Genomic DNA, 20,836 nt, shown 5'->3' on the forward strand with positions numbered 1-20,836 from the left:
GGAAGGCGGCGGCGACCGCACACGAGGGAGGAGGACACAATTTCCAAGGCCAGACGACGAGGGACGAAGGCTTTGTTCACCTTACCATCAATCACCAGGCAAGGATTCAGCACCTCTGCCTACTACATCAAACCAGAAAAGACTACTCACGCAGCTCAACACACGCTCGTGTATCTCTTTGCCCATCATGCGTGAGTTGCATCAGCGAGGAGACGATGACAAGGAAAGCGCCACCTTCTTCTTCTTCTCCTTCGTCCTCCGCGTCGAGGCTCAGTCCTCACTCACATGCCCTCCCTCCTCGCGTCCATCGCTGCGCAGCTCCCAAGAAAGGACAGAAGATGGCCCTTACGGACTTTCTCCAGGATGAGTCTACAGGAAATTGGGCAGACGATATGGATGATCTCCCCATCGCCCGTGAGTGGATGCGGAAGCGGACGCGCTCCTAATCTACGCGCCCCCTGCGAAGTAGTCAGCTCATCATCCTTCTTCCCGTTCATGCGTTCACGCTTGCAGCCGCCCCAAGAGATGATCGCTACGGAGGAGGCGCTCGCCGCGGCGGAGACTACCTCGCCTCTGTGCCCGACCGCGCCGAGCGTGACAGGATGATGGCTGCCGGCGGCGGTGGATTTGGCGGTGCTGGGATGGACCGCGCCCCTCGTCCTGATCTTCCCCTGCCTGACAGGCCACCCTACACTGCCTTCCTCGGCAGTCTATCGTACGATGTCACTGAGGGAGACATTGCCGACTACTTTGCTCCTCACAAGGTGCGGCGACGAGGATGCGGATGGATGCAGAAGCGCCGCGACTGACTGACATCGCCTCTCCCTTCCCCCCATGCTCGCCCCCGCAGGCTGTCAGCATCCGCCTCGTTAGCGACCGCGACGGCAAGCCCAAGGGCTTCGGCTACATTGAATTCGAAGAGCTCGACGGTCTCAAAGAAGCTCTCGTCCGCAGCGGCGGGTCCCTCGCAGGCCGTAACATTCGCGTAGGCGTGGCCGAGCCGCCCAAGTCCGGCGGCCCTGGCGGTGGATTCCCTTCAAGCGCTGCCGAAGAGGCATCGCAATGGAGGCGAGCAGGCCCTCTCCCTCCCTCTGAGCCTGCTGCCTCCTCTCGACCGGGTATGGGAGGACGTGAGCGCTCTGGCTTCGGCGCCCCTCGTGGTGATGGACCGAGTGGGTTTGATAACATGGAGGTCGGAGCAGGTGGACGATCAGGCTTCGGCAGCCGTTTCCAGGCTTCGCCCGCTGGTGCTGGCAGTGGCCCCGGTGGCTTCGGCGCTGGAGCCGGCCCTCGTGACGGTCCTTCATCTCGTATGGGTCCCCGCCCACCCGTTGAACCTCTCGAGCCTACTCGCGGTGAAGTCGCCTCAGACTGGCGCACTGGCAAGCCCATGGAAGGTCCTCCATCCCGTCGCCCCGGCTTCGGTCCCGCAGCGGACGGTGCACCCTCATCTTCTGGCGCCAACCGCTCCCCTTCAATGCGCGGCGACGCAACCAACGTCGACGAGAAGTACGCCTCTCAGGAGCGCATGGGCTTCGGCTCCAAGTTCCAGGCTACACCTCCAGAGAGCCCCGCAATGAGCAACAACACGCCTCGTGGGCCCCGTGGTGGCTTCGAGCGAAAGGCGAGCGGCGCTGCTCCCCTCTCTGCGGGACCTGGTGACGGTGCCGACTCGTGGCGAAGCGCTCGTGCCGCTCCCTCCCCGTCTGCGGCTCCTATGAGCCCTCCAGCCCCTACTGAGCGCCGCAAGCTCGACCTCAAGCCTCGTTCCGCTGCTTCTGCCACGCCCGCAACGGAGACCCCGTCATCAAGCAGCAAGTCAAACCCCTTCGGGACGGCCAAGCCTGTGGACAATGCTGAGAGGGAGCGTGCTATTGATGAGCGACTGAGGAAGGAAAGGGAGCAGAGGGCTGCTGAGCAGGAGAAGGTCAAGGCAGAAAAGGAAAAGGCGATGAAGGATGTGCCCAAGGGGCCCAGGGTTGACCGGGATAGGACTGGACCTACCTCGCCGCCTGCAGGCAACGCGATCGCTGCTGCTACGGGTGCTGAAACCGCGGCCAGCACTGAGGCTGCTCCTGCCGCCCCCGCTGCTGCTGCTCCCGCCAAGGCCAAGAGCCCTCCGCCGACTGGCGCTTGGGGTGGTGGAAGGAAGGCTAGCGGCGCTCTCGCTGCGGGCGGTGCTGCGCCTGCCAATGGGGCATCAACGACGAACGGCGGCAGCGACGCGGCTGTGGCAGAGGCGACCGAGGGCGTCGACAAGGCTAGCATTTCGGCTTAGGCGTGCGTCCGTCAGAGAGAAAAGATGCCACAGCTGCGAGCTCAGAGCCAGAGGCCTGGAAGTAGAGGAGGTGCGCTGCTGGGCAACGCCCCTTCCCGCATTCAATGTGTTTTGTCACCGCTTCTAGCTAGCTTGTTGTAGGACAGTTCCTTTCAGTTTCACTTCATCTCACGAACCAACACCTCCACATCTCATCCTCCGCAATCGTCTTCGTCCTGGCCCTCGTCTACATCCACCTCTTTCACTGTTCATCAGAGTTATCTGTCCTCTTGCCCTTCAAAATGTCCCATTCGACTAGACCATGATTTACTCCACGATCCCACTCTATATTTGAAACTGCCTTTTCCCCCTTCGTTGATCACTCATCCCGTGACAGCTTTTGAGATCTCCTGAATCGAGGAGGAATGGCTGTGACGAGGCTATCATGACGTCGCGTCGGTCGTGCGCGACTGACTAGGCCAGCCTCTCTTCACCGGCGGCCCGGGGCCCGCGAGCCTGCCGCTTGGAGCGGCCCTGCATGAAGCCAAAAGCGAAGAACGGGGCGTCCATCCGGCGTCGAGCCTCGATGGTCGAGTGGGTCTACGCGGAGAGGGGCGAGGAGCAGCAAGCAGCAAGTCGTGGGCGTGGGCGTGGGCGGGCAAGTCCGAGTGACTGCACCGCTTTCGAGTTGAGAGTCGAGGATGGACGGGAATGGATCGACAGGACGAACCGCGAGCGAGCGCGAGGGTCCATTCATTCATTCCATTCTAAACTACTATCATATCTCTCCGCCAATCGTACGCTACCCTCGTGCCCCTGTCAATACGAGCCCAGGCTCCTCTTTACTCGCGGACGTCGACATCGAGCTCGTCGATCTTAGCCATCGCTCCACTCCTAGGATCTAGCCTCGCTCCACCACCGTGCGCGTCTCGGAGGTTACTGAGACTGAGAACCACAAGGCGGAGTAGCATTGTTACTGTCTACCATCACTCCAATCACAATCTAGCTCAGGCGCCATCATCATCATCATCACCACGTCAACGCTATCGCCGCAATGACGCTCGGCGGCCACAACAAGGCGACGCGAGAAGGCGCCGAGGCCCATGCGGCTGCGTCCTCGACAGTCGCTGCACAAGCACAGCCCACCATCACCTCTGCTGTAGCTGCCGACCCAACACTGCCGCCTACAATCGCAGCTGCGCGCCTCTTTCCTCTGCCTCGCGCATATCGTCGTGGTATTCTACGCTTCAAGATCAAGGCTGAGCTCGAGGAGGGTCGAGGGACCAGCTGGAACTGGCATAATGGCGCGACGCATGTCAAGAATCAGGAGCCGGATGATGAGGAGTTGGAGGCTGTAAGGAAGAGATTTGGGTACAAGAAAGAGAGTGAGGGTGGGCCGAGTAGGCTGTATTTGATGGTGAGCAGACGAGGGAGAGTCAGACGAGCACGTCGAGACCTCTTGTTAAACCCTTCTCGACCCTTCATTCCCGGCACAGATTCTGGCAGATGCCATCCTGCCCCTTCCCCGCAACCCCATGTCAGGTGTCGTCTCGCCTCCTCTACTAGCCACAACAGGTATCGTTCCCTGCTCCATCTTCTCTACTGGACCAGACATCATCGAGCACTACTGCGACTGCATCGTCGCCGCCAAGCGCGAAGTCATCCTCCTCACAAACTACTGGCAAGGCGGTAAGAATGTTCAACGCATCGCCGACGCCCTTCGCGAGCTGAGCAAGCGTGTGGGAGAGAGGATTCAGGCAGGCCAGACAAAGAAGGCCAGCGAGAAGGATCTGCCCGTGGGCACGGCGACGACGCAGGCTGCTCCGCTGGAGAAGATCGTGGTCAAGGTCATGTGGGATCGAGGACCGCAGACTCTCGCCGATCTCTTTCGTTGTCGTAAGCCTGTGCCGCCCAGCATGTGGGAGAGCAATGGTCTACCCCGCAAAGATGAGATCCCCCACCTCGACATGGAAATTCTCAACTATCACCGACCGCTCATGGGCACTTTCCACGCGAAACTACTTCTCGTTGACCGGCAAGTGGCCCTCATCAACTCGAACAATATCCAGGATCGTCCCAATGTGGAAGCTTGCACGAGGCTGGAGGGAGACATTGTCAATTCCATCTACGACCACGCCCTCATCTCCTGGGGGAATGCACTTCAGCCGCCCCTCCCCTGCCTCAATACCCCTTCGCCAAAGGAGCCATCACCTTCGGCATTCGTGCAGGGCACAGAGGGGAGCCTCCCAGAAATGTCAGAGGAGAAGCTACGCCTCCTCGCTCGCCAGGCTAGGCAAAGGCTTCATGAGGAAGACGAGGAGACCGAGGAGGAGAGACATCACCAGGCGCATGGCCTAGGTCTCTCTGGCGGACGTCGTATGAGCTTTGCAGACGTCGTCGAGGGCATGATGAAGCAGCGTGCAGAGAGCAACGCAGGCGAGGGTGGACCCAACAGCAGCGGTGGTGGCGGCAGTGCTGTCCAAGCGCTCATGGGACGACGAGCTAGCGCGGACGCAAATGCAGTCAACAAGTCGGGCAGCGCCGCAGGAGGGGGTGAAGACTCTGAGAGGGCTGCAAGGATGGCTGGTGCGAAGTGGGCGGCAAAGGTGCTTGGCGATCGATGGCATGGCCCGTCTGCTGGCGCGGAACCCTCAGAAGCCAGCTCTACGCAGACGGCCGTTGCAGATGCTGCGCCTCCCGTCAAGATGGGACAGACGGCGGGCGGCGGCAGCAGTAGCAGCGCACCTACATCGCCTTCGATGCCTGCGTCCTCGAGCGCTGGTATGCAGGGACAGCGAAGTCGCCATCTCGCCGACTATGTCGAGGCGTACATGAAGAAGGAAGGCATCAAGCCTGCGCTCTGGGCAGAAGGTGCTCTCGATACCCTTGGCCTTGGCCCTTCCTCCAGCCGCAACGTAGCCGAAGAGGTGCACAGAAGCAGAGAGAGCAGGCAACGTCAAGCTGCTCCGCCTGTCAGCGCCCCGCCCACCGGCCGCAGAGACATCTCCATCCCTCGAGTCGTCACTGAGGAGACGACGTCCTTCAATGGAGTCGCAGAGCCCTCCGAGCGCAGCAACACCGTCGTCGGCGATCAAGAACACGACGCCGCCACGTCTCCCTCCTCCCCCTCCTCTCCACCAAAGGACCTTCAAAAGGAAGCGTCTCGCGCCGAGCAAGAGAAGGAAGTTGCAATCGAGGCCAAGCAAGGGGACCGAGAACCCATGGCCACCAAGCTGGCTGTGCCCGACCCGAATGAAGGGGCACCAGGAAGCGTAGGCTACCGCCAGCAGCACAAGCGCACTCTCTCAAATCTCTCGCGCTCTTCGGCAACTCAGCGCCTGGCGCAGATTACCAAGTCGCTGGACTTTGCGAATTTGAGCCAGGTGAAGGGGGAGATTAAGGCTGAGCAGCTGAGCAAGTACTCGAAGACTGCAGCTAGCGAGGCGAATGGTGGAAAAGAAGGTGGAGGACGAGCTAGTGGGTTGGCATTTGCGATGGGCAACCGTATGGGTGGCAAGAAGAGCAGCGCCAGCAAGTCAACGGCTGCAGCAGCGCCTTCTCCTCCCTCGTCTGCGGTCCCTCCCACCCCAGAAAGCAAGAATGACCTCACCACGATGCCCTCCGCCACGACGGCCGACATTGAGGCTTTCGCCGAGGGAGCGGCAGACGTGCTTGACTTCCGCCCTTATGTCTTCCACGCCCCGCACCAGCCCGTCCCCATGGCGCTTATGAACCGCAGACCACACGGTACTCCGGGACATTCGGACATTCGCAATCCACAGGATGCCGCCTGGCTTGCAGGTTTCCGCTACGCAAAGCACCACATCTTCATCCAATCTCCAACCCTCAACGCCACGCCGATCAAGGCCGCCGTGCTCGCTGCGGCGCGGAGGCACGTACGCGTAGAGCTTTGGCTCGACTTGGGATTCAACGACAAGTCCGAGTCCATGCCTTTCCAAGGAGGCACAAATGAGCAAGTCGTCACGCGTCTCTATCGCCAGCTGAGGCGTGAGGGCAAGGGAGACGAGAAGTACCTCGAAGTCTTCTGGTACACGGGCAAAGACATGACCCGTCCTCTTAATGCTGTGCGCAAGCAGAGGAACTGCCATGTCAAGTACGCTGCATTTGATGGGCAAGTGGCTATCCTTGGGTCAGGGAATATGGACACGCAGAGCTGGTTCCACTCGCAGGAGATCAACGTCTGTGTGGACTCGAGGCAGATTGTGGACGAGTGGGACCGCGCACTCAGGCGCAACCAGAGCACGGGCGTCTATGGAAGGGTGGACGAGGATGGTATCTGGAGAGGGCGAAGTGGGAGGGAGGTGGCCGATACGGGGAAGGACGAGCCGCGTGAAAAGGGAGGGGCAGCAGGCGGTGGAGGAGGGGCCGCGACTGCGGCTTCAGGCGGCGCAGAGAAGCTCAAGTCAGGCGGTACTGGCGATGATGCCAACAAGGATAAGCACAACGGGTTTGTTAATGAGGAGAAGACGGCTGAGGCGCAGCGCCTCGGTGACGGTGACGGGGATCGCAGCAATGGCGCAACGCCTGCTCCTGCCTTGGCTCCCCAATATGCCGAGGATAACAAGAAGGAGGACAAGCTTGTCCAAGACGCTGCTCAGAATGGCTTGACTGGACAGACAACAGCGCCGCAAGAGCAAAGCGCAACGACGAAGGGGGCTCAGGAGAAGACCGTAGCCTCGTAGTTCAGCCGTGGACGGTGCTTCGCGTCTCCTCACCTCCCTATCGTTCGGCGAACATTCTTCAACTCTTGCAGCTCAAGTGGCCCCTGTCTACACGCACCTCACATCCCTGCCCTCATCTACCGCGAGGTCCTTTCCGTCATTTCGCAGTGAATATGAAGACTTGATATCCTACCTTTCATCATCGCGAGATGGCTGTCGATAGACAATCGGTCTGCTTCTTCACAGCCGCTGATCACGCTCCGTGAATCGAGTCAGGCACACTCTTGCCGGCAGGGACAGTTCATGCGCTCGCGGCTTCGCCTTTCGCGGCGGCCGCTCGCCTCGCCGCGCCTGCTTCTTGATGGCTCTGCCAATGCCATTGAATGATTGGACCGTACCGAGCAGCTTCAAAGGTACAGCGTCTCAATCATCGTCCCTGGCTCCAGTGAAGCTCGATAAGCAAGCGCAACCTAAGTGAATGCAGACTCCATTGGCGGGGCGTCACTCGCGCAACGGCGCGCCTGTCCCTTTGCTCGAGCTCTTCTCGCTGCTGACCGGCCGAATACTCGATGGCGCCGTCGTGGGGTCCGCTCGATTTCAACGGCTGATCACTTCGCTTGCTTTGCCTTTCTCGCCTTCTTTCCTCCCTTCTATTCACAACAACCGCCCTTTCGCTCCCATCCCACTCTACCAGCCCCTACCAGCACCGAGCCCCTTCTGGCCTGTCGCTCCCACGACACACGGCTCAAACCCTGCTACAACGCGCCGCACTACGGCTCCCACTTTGTCAGACTATACTGAAGATCACCCAATCTTCATCGACACCACCACTACCATCCCGCCTGGTCCCCAACTTGACCTCTGACATCACCCCCTCTGACATCACCCCTCACCAGCCGACGCGGGATTCGACGACTCATCGCTATCGAGCCGCCACCGCATCTTCCTCTGTCGCTCGCTCGCTCGCACCACGTCGAGCACTGCCCCTTCCCGCCACCACACTACACTACTAGGCTACCCGCTGTCCAAACCACGTTGGCCTACCATGCGTCTCACCTGTCGCTCTTCCCTGTTCACTCCTTGGCTTTCCCTTCTCCTCTCCGTCACCCTCCTACTCAGCCTGGCAGTCTGCATCCCCAGCGTCGCTCTCGCCCTTCCCACCCAACAGTATGAGCCTACCGCAGGCAACTTTGACTCCGCCGTTGTCGACGACCGCAGCGATGGTGACAGCGGGCATGTCGCTAAGCGTTCTCAGGACATCAATGGTACAGATGTAAAACTCGCTCCCAGGGCCAGAGAGGGCGTCTACTGCCACCATCCCAATGCTGGGAACTCAGGACAGTGCTTTTTGAGCTGGGACAGACTTTGGGATCGTGAGTGATCCTCCGTGCAAGAGAAAAGCATCTTGACTTCAGACGAGCTGAATGCTGACTCCCTCGCCATCTACCGCTTCGCTTGCGCTATCATCATTATCACCACCTCATCGCGGCACCGCCAGTTCGCAAGCGCGTCTGCAGCTCTCCCTCCTCCTTCGGTTTCAACGCTGGTCGTCCCCATGCCACCTGGGTCACCAACTGCCCCGGCCCCATCGGGATCTACTTTGGCTCTGACTCCCAGGGCAACCTGCCCAACTGCTGGGACCGCATCAGCGACGCTCTTCAGGAATGCCTCACCGACGGACGTACGGGCTCAAACAAATTCGCAGACGGCACGGCGTGGCATCATGACGGTGAGGTGTACAAAGCTGTACGCTACACGATGAGCAACGGGGACTACGTCAACCAGAAGGGGCCCGGTGACAGCGATGCCCTTGACAACACGCTGAATGAAGGGGGCAAAGGTGGCGGTCCAATGAAAGTCGAGCTGACCAGTAGCAGTTTTGAGGCTAAGATGCCACCCAGAAAGGATACGGCCAAGAGAGGGGACAGCTTTGCCAGCAAGAAGGAGAGCTCCCTTCCCCCTCCTTTCGGTCAGTGTATGCGGCGAGATGAAGAAGCGGGTTGGGGCTGACTCGATGTGTCTCTCCCCTCATTTGCTATCAGAGAACATCACTGGCGGCCATACCAGCGGTGATGATGGGTTCGAGTTCAATTACAAAAGTGAGCGTCGCGGAGACTCCCAGCGACGTAGGCGTGACTTGCTTGTTCCGTTCGCTCACACTTTCTCGCTTGCTTCATCTCAGACTGGCTCGAAACGATCCGACGATACCTCGAAGCGGAGGGCTTCAAAGTTCCCAAGGACCTTCAGCTGCATCGCCTCGAGTACGAGGGTCATCGCTACGACCACGGCGGGAAGGAAGTTGAGGTCATTAAACGGAGCGAGCAGGGGCATCATGCCGGCAGGCCGAGCATGGAGCAAGTTGGGCCTCTGCAGGGAGGCTTGTGGTAGCTAGGTCTGGGTGCGACAGGTACTGAGCTTCCAGCGTGAAGCTGGTATTGCCCTTGAAGCGCACGTCATCAAGGCTAGGATCAGCAGTAGCGACATCCTCACATTACAAGCCGGCTAGGAGGGCTTCGCCCCAATTCCACCTCTTCTCCCCTGATTCTCCGATTGCCTTGACCTGAACGAGGTACTGAGGTTCTCTGGCCTCGTCCTCACCCACTACCTCCTTCTGACCTTTCTTCAGCTAGACGCCTTTGAATTCGAACGACGCGCTACTCTCACCCCTTCGCCTGCGCCTGACCGAAAGCCACGTGGTTTGCCCGTCGCTCGGCTCACTTCTTGTTCCGTCTTGGTTGAATTTTGGCGACAAGGCGGGACGGGACAGCCACTTCCTTCTCGCATCTGTCCACTACTTTGCTCCTCGTCATCGCCGTTGTACCAGACGCAGCCCCCACCGCTTTCTGCTGCATACAGTCAGCGAAGAGCAGGCTCCTAGTCTTTGTTCTTTTCATACCCAGCAGCGGCAGTCTCTGGCCTCTGCTTCCTCCTTGATCGCTGCCTTCACCCCTTTGCAGCTCCTCCAACCACTAGTAGCATCTCGCTTCCTCCGTCCTCCTCCTCTCCCCCTCATCTCCCGCCATGCGTCCCCTGACAGACGACGAGACACGTCTCGTCTTCTCAAAGCTCGCTCACTACATCGGCAACAATGTCGTCCACCTAGTCGACTCTACAGGCGAGGCCTCCTCTTCCTCTCGCGCACACGAAAACGACGACGATGATGCCAGCGAGGGCAAGGGCCAATTCGTCTTCCGTCTGCACAGGGATAGGGTGTATTACGTGGATGAGATGGCAATGAAGCTTGCAGGTGCGGTCAGTAGGGAGAAGCTTTGTAGTCTAGGCACTTGTTTGGGCAAGTTCAGTAAGAGCGGGAATAAGTGAGTACCTGGATTTCGCCTGTCTTCATGCTCCCACTCCTCGTTGCTGAATTCTTGCTTCACTCGACAGATTTCGGCTACACATCACGGCTCTGGACTACCTATCCACTTACGCAAAGCACAAAGTCTGGATCAAGCCGAACGGAGAGCTCCCCTTCCTCTACGGCGGCCACGTCGTCAAGGCCCACCTGGGTCGTATTACGGACGACACGCCCGAGCATGCGGGCGTCGTGGTGCTGAGCATGAGTGGGACCCCACTTGGATTCGGTGTAACGGCGAGGAGTACGGTCGACACAAGGAAGCTGGACCCGACGAGTATCATTGTGTTTCATCAGGCGTGAGTGCGGCGAGCGAGACGAGACAAGAGGCGAGAGATAGATGAGAGCTAACGTGCGACTGATCCTTGACCGCTTTGCAGAGACGTGGGAGAATATCTGAGAGATGAAGACACGCTCTTCTAATCGGACGAAGGATTTTATTGAGGTGACCCTGGCAGGCAATGACATACGCAGATCACCATCCACCTCTCGCTCGTCTCCAAACCACCTACTCCACCTCACCCTTCTCCTTCGCCTTGAGGTACTCCTCATGCAACTTAACCTGCGTAGCCCTCTCCTTCTCCAGGCCCTTCCTTCTACTCTTCCCCACTTCAGCCCCCGTTGCAGCATCCTTCGTCGGCAGACCCGTCTGCTCGTCCCATTCTTTCCAGAGCCCATCGTGCGCTTTGAGCCCGCCCTCGCTCACCGGCCTGAACATGAGGGCAGGAGAAACACGACCACGCTCCAGCTTCTCGAGACGGGCAGCTGCAGCCTTCTTTGCTGCCTCCTCCTTGCGAGCAGCCTTCTCGCGGACGATACGCTGCTTCTCTTCGCGAGCGGCTCTCAGCTGCGCTGCGGGAACGAGCTTGACCATTGCCTTTTGTTGTGATTGCTCCCCCTCGGTACCATTTGCGCTGCTGCTGCCCTCGGCCGCATCTTCCAGTGCGACGCCTAGGTCGACGAGGTCCTCGTCTCGCAACCTGTCCGCCAGAGCGAGCAGCTCAGAGTGAGGAGCGCCCTGTCGTGCCAGACGACGCACTGAGGAACGGAAGTCGGACAAGGCCTCGAGGTAGGGCATGAGCAAAGACTCTCGGTCCACTCCACCAGCCGCACTCGAGTCTGCTGCTGCTGAAGCTTGATCCGCGACTCCTGCTCCATCTTCTCCCCACCCTACCTGTCCCTCGAACACAGGGCCGTGCCCCAGCCCAAACATCCTCAGCATGTCCCCGACCCATCGCCCAACCATATCCAGCACCTCGGCGTTGACCCCAGCCTTTCGCGCCTCCTTCTCGTAGGTGTTTGCCCTCGAAACCACGTCCAGCAGTACGCTGACGGCGGTCGGCGTGTCGAACGAGTCGCAGAGTGCCGCATGAAAAGCAAGCTTCGCCTCGCCAAGCTGAGAAACGAGCGCCTTTTCCCCCTCGGCGTAATGGTGGTGCCCATCCGAAAAGGCCGGTCCTCTCGTTGCCGCCTGACGAGCGTGTGCTTTGCAAGTCGCAAAGAAGTTGTTGAAACGCTCCTCGGCGTTTCGAACCTCGTTCATGCTCGCCTCCCTGAAGTCCATGCGGCTACTCCACTGCTGCATCAAGAAGGCCATGCGTAGCTGCCGTGCGGTGAAGCGCTGTAGGGCCTCCTCGATGCTGATGAAGTTCTTCAAGCTCTTGCTCATCTTCAAGCCTTCAATGTGGAGATGACCCGTATGCAAAAAGTAGTTGATCCAAGGCGCACATCCATGGCATGCCTCAGATTGGGCCAGCTCGTTGTCGTGATGAGGGAACATGAGGTCTACCCCGCCAGAGTGGACGTCGATGCGGGTGCCGAGGACGGAGGAGGCCATTACACTGCATTCGATGTGCCAGCCTGGGCGGCCGGAGCCCCAGGGTGAGGGCCAGCTGGGCTCGCCGGGCTTGGACGTCTTCCAGAGCGCGAAGTCGCTAGGGCTGCGTTTGCCCGAGGTGGTGGCCGAGGAGGTGGAGAGTGAGCCTAGCGCGTGGGGATTGAGAAGGGGGATGTCAGTAATGACAGCATAGTGGTTGCGCTGGCGCCGCGTCTACTCGCCTTCTCCTTCCTCGAGCAGCTCCCGATTGCCCTTACTCCAAGGCGCCAGCTTCGCATACGAGTGCTTCTCCTTCTCCCCCGTAGGCGCTCCATCGAAAGCCCTCGTATCGAACCACACATTGCCCCTCTCATCCTTGTACGCAAAGCCATTCGCCATGATCTTCTCTGTAAACTCGACAATCTCTGGCACATATTCGCTCACGCGCGTGAGCTGGTCAGGCTTGAGCACGCCGAGCTTTCGCATGTCCTTGAAGTAGGCCTCTTCCCAGTATGCGGCGAGGCTGCGGAAGATTGAGGGGTCGGTGACCGCATGGCCGTGCGCAGCGTCGAGCGACGAGGAGAGGAGATCGAGTGACGCGTCGACGAGCGCAGCGGTGGACTCCTTTGGTGCTGACGAGTCGAGGGATGACGCTGTGGTTGACATGGTTGCAGCAATGATCGCCTGCCGTGACTTGTCGAGGGCAGAATACCACATTCCCAGCTTTGGCTCTTGCATCGACGTCTCCTGGCGCCACTTCTCGTCTGAGATGTACCGCCTGCTCACTTCCTCCCACGCTGCCTCTTCTGGTACCTTGCCACCTGGCAGCTGCTTGACCTCTTCCGGTGGTGGAGGAGGGGCGAAGCGACGGAGCGTCTTGTCGAAGTACGCTGACCAGGAGGTCTTGACTTCGGACAGGAGGGCTGGGGTGAGGTGAGGATGTTGTGAGCGGAACTCCTTGACCAGGTGATTCTGTCGTGCTCGGACGATGATCTTGTCGTCAATGTCCGTGATGTTCATGACGAAGTGGATGCTGTAGCCCTGCGAGTGATGGAACGGAGAGGGAAATGAGGTCAGGATGAGTCTTTGACAGGTGTGGATCGGGGCAAGTTGCTAACGCACGAGATGCTCGAGGATCCTCCTCATGATGTCTTGCGAGACGTAGTTGCGGGCATGTCCCATATGTGAGGCGTCGTATACAGTGGGCCCACAGTTGTACCCTGAGCAAGTGGAAGAAGGCACAGAGGGGTCAGGCCTGTCGGTCAGAAGGACTCAGATCTTTGCAATCGCATCTCGTATCTCGCTCTCACAGGTGACATGTCGCCCTTTCATAGGCACAAAGGGTACCTTGGTCCGCGTCAACGAGTTGTAGACCATCAGCTGCGGCTCCTTTTCGATCTTTTCAGGAATGTGCCATGGCGGCTGCTGAGCTCTAGCCGGCTGGCCGTCGACGGGCGGGTTGGCGACGGCCATCCTGAGGGAAGACGAGGAGCACGCTGCGAGGGAGGGAAACGCAGTCGAGTGAAACGAGGCGACGAGCCTGTGAGATGTAGGATAGATGCAAAGGGTGGTGGGATATCGTCGTCTGGGAGTGTGGATCGCTCTTTTGATGGTCCTCGCGAGCATATACGATGGCTAGGAAGGATGAAGCGGCTCACGACATTCGGATTCACCTCAAAGACTCGACTCGAGACGCACGCTGCTCTGTCCGCCCTCGTCGTCGAGGTCGACTTGGCTGAGTCCGTTCCGTCTTGGCGACTGTCTGTCTCTGTCCGCGCCAGAAAAGCAACACCCACAACTCGAGAACATCGTGCCGATCCATTCATCGCATACAGTCACGCCGCGATGCCTGAGTCCACCGAGGCTGGCCCTTCATCACGGCCAGAGGTTCCTGACCTGGCTACCTAGTGAGTCGCGAATCCGAATCGGTCCTGGCTACCAGCTTCGCTCTTGCTGACCCACCTACTGCTCCTCTCCTCGTCTCACGCGCAGCTCATATCGTCACCTCTTCGAGCACCTCGATGCTACGAGACAAGCGCAATCTAGTGCCGAGATTCACGCAATCCTGCGCTCTCGATCCGATCAACTGTCAAGGTGCGGTGAGGCATTTCCAAAGGCATCTGCAGCATCAAAATCCAAGCTGGCGGGCCAGTCCATCACCGTCTCAGGCCAGCAACTCAGCATCGATGATGATATCCGCGATCTCGTCGAGCATATCAGCAGCCGTCACGACCTCGACGAGGTGGTCGCTCTCACCTTCCTGCGCTCTTTCCTTGACAGCGAGGATCGCAGCCTAGACGTTCTTGTAGCCTCGCGAGCACCTTCCTCCTCTTCCAAGCGCAAAGGCCGCTCCTCCCTCGCGGACGAAGCCGTCGCCGAGCTTCTGGATGCCTTCACCGTCTTCTTGTTCGAAGAGGAGCTACACATCACTCGCTGCGTCGCTGCTCTGCTGCGCATTGCAGACGATGCCGAACACGATTACTATCGTGTCGCGCAGGATTTGCTACCCTCGATTGCGACGCCCACCTTTGGCCGGGAATGCCTCTCGCGGATCAAGGTTCACACCTCTACGCCTCTTCCATCCTTGATACGCGACTCGCCTCGCTACTCGCCTTACTGGGCGAAACATGGCCTTCGTCAGCAGCTCGCATTACTGGAAGTGGTCTTCCTCCTCTACTACTCGCGACTCAGCCCGTCCGCAGATGTAGTGGTTGCGGTGCTCACTCTACTACAAGAGACGAGCATGGGACAACAGCAGGCCAACGAAGCATTCTTTGACTCGCAATCCGTGGAGCTACTCGGATGCGTACAGCAGATGCTTGCGTTCATCGCTGTGGAGTCGCTGGAACTCGAAGCGGCAATGGGCGGCTATCAACTCCCTTCACCAGACGATACCAGCGCAGCAGAGCAGCGCTCCATCTGGCAGAGTGCCGAACACCTCAATCAAGCGCTAGAGATTCTCGAGTCAACCTCCTCCGCAGACCCAGCAAAAGCGCCCATCCTCCTCGCCTGGGCTCTCGTCCTCCATAAGCTCGACGACGCTCTAGAAGATGACGTTCCGCCTCACCTGAGCGACCTTGCGCAAGTCATCACACCAGAAGACGGCGGCCCCCCCATTTGGACTCGATTAGCCTCTGCAGCCTTCACACCGGCGATGGGCCTCTTCCCAGCAATGAAGTCCATGGCTCTCTCCCCCTTCCTGGCACCAGACTCCTCTTCGGCGCACTTTGAGGTCACAGTAGCTTCTTCCCTCGCTTTCCGATCGGTATTCAAAGGACTGCTACTCGGCATCACAGAGGTGGTCCGTCCTGAGTACGTCGCAAGCTTTGATGATCTTGTCGGGTTGTGGGAGGTCACCTTCGACGCAAGCAGGACAGGAGACACCTCTGAAGAAGCGGCTATTGGCGTCGGGGCGCTTTGCCAGCAATTCTGGAGCTACGACAGCCAATTCGAAACACGCCGTGCTACCCTTGAGACGGCGCAGCGTCGCTGGCCTGTCTCCTTTCGCCCTCTCATCCGGCTTCTCAAAGCCCTCAATGGCGTATGTGGTCGCAGCGAGGCGTCGGACACGGAGGATGCTGCACTGGCCGTGCTGCGTAGTTTCGAGTCTATCACAACGATTGCTCAAGTCCTCCCACCTACAAGCGCTGCGCTTCGGCCACCCTGGGAGGTATTTGAGAGCCCAGATTACTCCGTCCTAGACTACAAAGCTACACGTCCCATCCCTGTGTTCGGGTCACGCCTCGTCATTCCACCTGGTACGGTGGGGCGAATGGTGTCGGAGGTGGACCAGACGCCCATCGTTGTGGTGTGGAACCTGGACGAGGAGCAGAGCATCAGTGGCTGGCGCGTTGCGCGTGACGTTCTGGCAGACTTTGTGCACCTCCTTCCCGATCCTACGGCCCTGGTGCCAAAGGACGAGCAAGACAATGTCTTTGCGAACGGGAATGGCAAAGGACCAGGCTTTGATAGCTTCGCACCTAGTGCAGGCGATCCAGCCGTGGTGGCGACAGAGCTACTGGACCTCTTCTCATCCGTCCTTGTCGGAGCCCCATCTAAGGCCGGCGCGCTGCTCAGCCACCTCGAGGAGGAGCCTAACGCTCCTACACTGGTCAGCATCTTGCGTCGCGTGCTAGAGCAAGGACTGGGTGCTTACGAGATTCCAATCAAGCTGGTCACCGCAGCTTTCCGCCTTCTCGGCTTGCTATTGCAGCATCGCCCCTCCGAAATCTGGATGGTCATGCGATCCTCCAACCTCGTGGTGGGAAGCAGCGGTCCTGCCATCTGGGCATCGCATTCCGGTTTGCTCGGGCAATCCGCGAGCAGCAGCTCCTCCTCCTCGTCCGCACTCCTCTCGTCAGAAATGGCAACCGGAAACTTCCTCGGCACCCAATCGCTCCTCAGCTTCCAATGTAGCCTTCTCGCAGAGCTGCAGCGATCACAGTGTGCCGTCTCTCCGGACCTGCTCCGCATCAAAGTCGACGTGCTGCTGCGAGCAATGGGTTGGATGGTGGAGAATGTTTGGCCGGAGCATGGGAGCTGGAGATTCAACGAGGCGGGGGATAAGATCCGTATCGGAGCCTTGTGCACGCAGCTCCTTCAAGGCGTGTTCAATGATCGTGCGGTCGATGCTCAGTCTCCCCTGGGTGAGCTCGGCAAGGCTGTGGAGAGCTTGCTTGTCTCGCACGCCTCACTCGTGCACCTCAACTCCCTTGTGAGCACGATTGGGGCTGGTCAGCAGATGCTGCTGCGCTTGCATCGCGCGGGCAAGCATGCTGAGGCGGAGACGGCGCATGGATACGTCGAAGCTTCGTTGCAGCTTGCGACGAGCGTGGTGTACCGCAGGCAGGAGCTAGCTGCAAAGGGTCAGCTGCCCAAGGGTAGATTGGGCCCTGTCGAACGGCTGTTCCTTGGCGGCGCCACGTCAAGCAGCAACTTAGCGGCTTCCACCGGCGGGAAGACTCGAAGCTCCGCAGCCGTAGCAATAGTAGGCTACCTCCGCACGAACATCTCCGTCTCCCTCTCACGCGAAGCGGCTCGCTTCCTCACGGCCCTGGCCATCTCAAGTGGCAAGACATTGGCGCTCAGCGATGAGCTGCAGCTGGCAGTACCCGCTCTCCTCGACATACTCGACAATACGCAGCAGGACGTCTCACTACGCGTCGCTTGCTGGACGCTCGCCGCCTTGCTTGTCGAGACGAGATCGACAGTTGCACGACTGCTGCTTGCGGGCGATGAAGGAGGGCAAGAAGGACAGGCATCGCAGCGCACCATCCTACGCGTTGCGGTCGACTCGCTTACCATCTGGCAAACGCTCTGGGATCACGACCCTCAGCTGCTCAGCGCTGTTCTGCACTTCCTCTGCTGCGCATGGTCGGCCCGTGTGCTGGCTTTGGATGAGGTGAGAAGCGATGGGAGATTCTGGTCGTCTGTCACCGCGTTGATCGGCGCCTCGATGGACGAAGACGAGCATGAGAGCGCGATAGACTCGGACGCGGAGCAAGATCACGAGAAAATTAGCGCCCGCTCGCACCGTCTTATCAGCAAGACTCGTGCCCTCCTTCTCCTCTCGACCGACTTGGAAGCTTCTCCTCGTCTTCAGCGGCAAGGCTCCAAAACGGCTAGCATTGAAAGCGCCTTTCATCTCGTAACTTCTAGTCCCTCATTCACGGAACTCCTACAATCAGCGCTCGCCGTTCCCTGCAACCCGGAACTGCACGGCGACGTGATGGCAAGAATGGCGGCTACCTTTCCCGAGATCAGGTTGGAGGCGCTTCGCCATGCCAAGAGGCGGGACGAGTGGGATGGGGAGAGAGAGTACGGGCGAGACTATATCTACAATTTGGCGGCTCTCAAGACCAGGCTCCTTGGGCTTTGTGGTGGCAGCACGGATGCAGACGATGCAGATGATTCCGCTACGGTGATCGACGAAGCGGTCATCTCCCGTGTGCTGACCATGGTGGCGAGTGTCAACCTCGACTGGTCGCTCATTGATTCCCGCACCTCGCTGCTGCGCGGCTGGCGCACCTTCCTCGACAATTTCGCGCGACGTACACGAGCAGAGTACCGCGGACAAGGGCAGGAGAGCAAGCATCAGCAAGTGCGCGATGCCTGCCTGCGCGCTTGGCCTGTCGCAGTAAAAATCGTAGGCGAGGAGCGCCGCGAGGGGGCCGTAATGGTAGGGCTGCACGCTGAGAGGGCTGCCCTGCTCGAGGTGCTGCTGCAGGCTGCTTGGGGCGGGCAAGACAGCAGCAAGCCGAGTGTGGAGACGGTACGCCAGGTGGTGGAAGAGGTAAAGCGTCTCATCACGCACGACGTCTTCAGCGTTCATGCGAGCGTGCAGGGACAGCTGAGTCCGCCCTTCCATCGGGCCGTCTTCAGCATAACGCTCCTCGCTGCCAGACGCTGTCGACAGGTCGTGACGCCAAGCTCAGGAGACGCCGCGACGCACAAGACCATTCATCACGCGATTGACGTCTTCACAAGCCATGCTATTGTCGCGCTCAGGCACGTCGTGGATGCAGCAGCCGTGCGACTCAGCAGCAGCGGCGCGACGGACAAGCAGGACCTGACATCAATTGAGGAAGAGCTTGCCCTGATCAGCAGCCTAGTCGAGCTCCTAGTCAGGCAGGACGTGACGCTCGAACCCCACTTTTGGCTCGCCCAATTCCAGGAGGTAAGGCTACTTCCGGCTCTGGTGTCGCTCTTTCGACGAGCGCCAGTCGCAAGTGGACCAAGCCATGCCCAGCCTGGCGTTCCGGCCTTCCTGCCCTCGCTCCTCTCCCTCTTTCTATCTCTAGCAGCCCGCCCTCAAGCGACCGAGCAGCTGGTCCTCTCCGGTCTCATGTCTGCGCTCACGAGCAACGCCCTCACTCCGATTCTGGAGTCGGGAGGACTCGCACCCACGGCGGGCAATGCCGCGCATGCTAGCTGGCTGAACATGCTGCGTCTGGTCATTGCCGCGGTGGACAATTTAGACGGAACAGCAGTGGACGACGAGGGCATGGCTACGGGCAGGTCTTGGGCCCCTTCGGCTTCAAGACGATTTGTGGTCACGGAGGTGGTGGGCTTCGTGCGGCTGTACGGTGCTCAGCTAGCCCGCAGTCTGGAATTCGCGCCGGTCGGCAAGTTCTCCACCTCCTCAGCGAGCAGTCTACGACGTAGCACTTTCAAGCCCTTCAGCCTCGAGGGGCAGACCCAAGGGCAGCATCAGCAGGCTCAAATCGTCACGCACGCGCAACTCGAAGAAGCAGAAGTGGTCTCCCGCCTCTTCCTCGTCATGGCGGCTGCAGATGCCAATGGCGAGGATCAGTCACGTCGTACTCAGGACGACGTAGGCTCTGCAGGTCTCGCAGAAATCTTGAGCACGTTTGCGTCCCGTGTCACGCAAGGGCCGATGTTGCAGCAGGTGGTCTACCTGGCTCAGAGGCCAAGACAGCTGGCTGCTCTCCTGCGTGGCAGCGGCGGAGGTGAGGACGGCAGGGTGCCGGCTACGGGAGGTGAGGAGGCATGGGAGCGTCACGCTCTCTCCCAGCTGGTGCGCATCGCCATGTCCACCATCTCTGCCTTGTGGCACTACACTCGCGGATCTGTGGTGCTCAGCCAGTCGGCTGCGGGGGGCGCTACTTCGAGGCAACAGCAGCAACCTGTCCTGATTGTTAGGCCGACAATGCGCACCTCTCCCAGCGATCCGGCAAGTATTGGTACTCTACTGGACGCAGGCGCGTTCTGTGTCGAGGCGCTACGCAACGGCAACGATGGATCTTCTAGCTCGCTGGATCCCTCGATGCTCGCGGCCACTCTCGAGGAATGTCTCTGCCTGTGCGTCACGCAGCTCCTCCTCGCCTCATCCGGCCATCAGGATACGGATGTCGAAGCTGGTATTCAGAGAGACGTAGAGGCGGCGGTGGAAGGAGCAATTGATGTCATTGGGAAGGGTGTGGATGGAGAGGATTCGCAGGTGCTGTTACGAGGGTTGCTATCCCTGCTTGGAGGAAGGAGAGAGGGTGGAGAGGAACGTGGGAAAGATGAGTAAGAGTGGGGCAGGGCGAGGTACGGTGCATTGCAGTGGCGGCCGTGCGTTGTGAGGTTGAGCACTGGCGTTTGACGTACCGCGAACGTTCCCGACGGAGCGGAGACCCATCATCATCTGAACCAGTCAACAAGATCAAATGTCTCGACGCGTGGTCGGACGTTGACTGAATCGGGGTCCATGTGCCAGGGCGGCCGTGCACTCAATCGATCGAGCCCCAGCCAATTTCTTCCACTGTTCCGTGCATTCAGTGCTCCTCGCTCAAGAGTGATTGGCGCGCGAGCTGGTCGTCACCATCGCGCGTGGCTGCCAACTGACATGCTAGCCGCCTTCACCGAAAGATGGCGTGACGTGACCATTCATTCACCGCTACGGAGCATGCTGGCGGCGTTGGCGGCGTTGGCGGCGTCGACGACGAAAGACGACGTCGACATTCGACTTGTCCTCACCGGCCTTGAGGACCCGCTCACTTGTCGATGCACATCGTCGTATGCGATCAGACCCCGCGAAGGAAGCGTCAAGCAGGGCCGAGACGTGACGGCATCTAGCTCTGCGCCAGTGAACAGGGTTCAATCGAATCGAACCTCGTGCTTGCCCTGCGAGAAGCAGTCGCCGCTGCGTGGCTCCGCCGGCCAACGTTAGCCGCCCCCCAGCTAGGCGAGTTTGGGCTGGCATGTTGATGCATTGTCGCGAC

The 20,836-nt window shown here is 59.6% G+C and overlaps 7 protein-coding genes across 7 annotated transcripts; 6 read left to right on the forward strand and 1 right to left on the reverse strand.

The window, feature by feature from the left end:
* Nucleotides 1-338: 338 nt before the first annotated feature.
* On the forward strand, nt 339-2,278 carry BDZ90DRAFT_228010 (hypothetical protein; the record flags this gene model as incomplete). The annotated part of the gene is made up of 3 exons (XM_025504784.1): nt 339-414; nt 514-764; nt 851-2,278. 3 exons carry the CDS (start codon nt 339-341, stop codon nt 2,276-2,278), a joined length of 1,755 nt encoding a protein of 584 aa, XP_025360615.1.
* A 1,114-nt stretch (nt 2,279-3,392) lies between these two features.
* BDZ90DRAFT_206467 (hypothetical protein) lies at nt 3,393-6,624 on the forward strand (the record flags this gene model as incomplete). The annotated part of the gene is made up of 5 exons (XM_025503964.1): nt 3,393-3,674; nt 3,754-4,717; nt 4,808-4,956; nt 5,047-5,707; nt 5,918-6,624. Coding segments are annotated over 5 exons (2,763 nt in total), but the record flags the coding sequence as incomplete, so codon positions are not given.
* A 1,360-nt stretch (nt 6,625-7,984) lies between these two features.
* On the forward strand, nt 7,985-9,348 carry BDZ90DRAFT_280982 (hypothetical protein; the record flags this gene model as incomplete). Its single annotated transcript, XM_025509329.1, has 4 exons — nt 7,985-8,312; nt 8,438-8,908; nt 8,982-9,038; nt 9,122-9,348. The coding sequence occupies 4 exons, from the start codon at nt 7,985-7,987 to the stop codon at nt 9,325-9,327; spliced, it is 1,062 nt and encodes a 353-aa protein (XP_025360617.1). The 3' UTR covers nt 9,328-9,348.
* A 612-nt stretch (nt 9,349-9,960) lies between these two features.
* Nucleotides 9,961-10,717, forward strand: BDZ90DRAFT_222446 (putative NIP7-required for efficient 60S ribosome subunit biogenesis; the record flags this gene model as incomplete). Its single annotated transcript, XM_025504528.1, has 3 exons — nt 9,961-10,256; nt 10,327-10,593; nt 10,675-10,717. 3 exons carry the CDS (start codon nt 9,961-9,963, stop codon nt 10,715-10,717), a joined length of 606 nt encoding a protein of 201 aa, XP_025360618.1.
* On the reverse strand, nt 10,675-13,777 carry BDZ90DRAFT_233604 (hypothetical protein). The gene is made up of 4 exons (XM_025506690.1): nt 13,421-13,777; nt 13,233-13,330; nt 12,353-13,151; nt 10,675-12,277 (listed from the first exon to the last, which is right to left on the reverse strand). The coding sequence occupies exons 1-4, from the start codon at nt 13,581-13,583 to the stop codon at nt 10,803-10,805; spliced, it is 2,535 nt and encodes an 844-aa protein (XP_025360619.1). The 5' UTR covers nt 13,584-13,777; the 3' UTR covers nt 10,675-10,802.
* Nucleotides 13,778-13,934: 157 nt separating this feature from the next.
* On the forward strand, nt 13,935-20,369 carry BDZ90DRAFT_254662 (hypothetical protein). Its single transcript, XM_025507831.1, has 2 exons — nt 13,935-14,017; nt 14,103-20,369. Exons 1-2 carry the CDS (start codon nt 13,956-13,958, stop codon nt 20,143-20,145), a joined length of 6,105 nt encoding a protein of 2,034 aa, XP_025360620.1. The 5' UTR covers nt 13,935-13,955; the 3' UTR covers nt 20,146-20,369.
* Nucleotides 20,234-20,833, forward strand: BDZ90DRAFT_56427 (hypothetical protein). The gene has a single exon (XM_025509679.1). It carries the CDS (start codon nt 20,323-20,325, stop codon nt 20,782-20,784), a length of 462 nt encoding a protein of 153 aa, XP_025360621.1. The 5' UTR covers nt 20,234-20,322; the 3' UTR covers nt 20,785-20,833.
* The last annotated feature ends 3 nt before the right edge of the window (nt 20,834-20,836 follow it).

This window comes from Jaminaea rosea (assembly GCF_003144245.1).
Source record: "Jaminaea rosea strain MCA 5214 unplaced genomic scaffold BDZ90scaffold_12, whole genome shotgun sequence".
NCBI lineage: Eukaryota > Fungi > Basidiomycota > Exobasidiomycetes > Microstromatales > Jaminaea > Jaminaea rosea.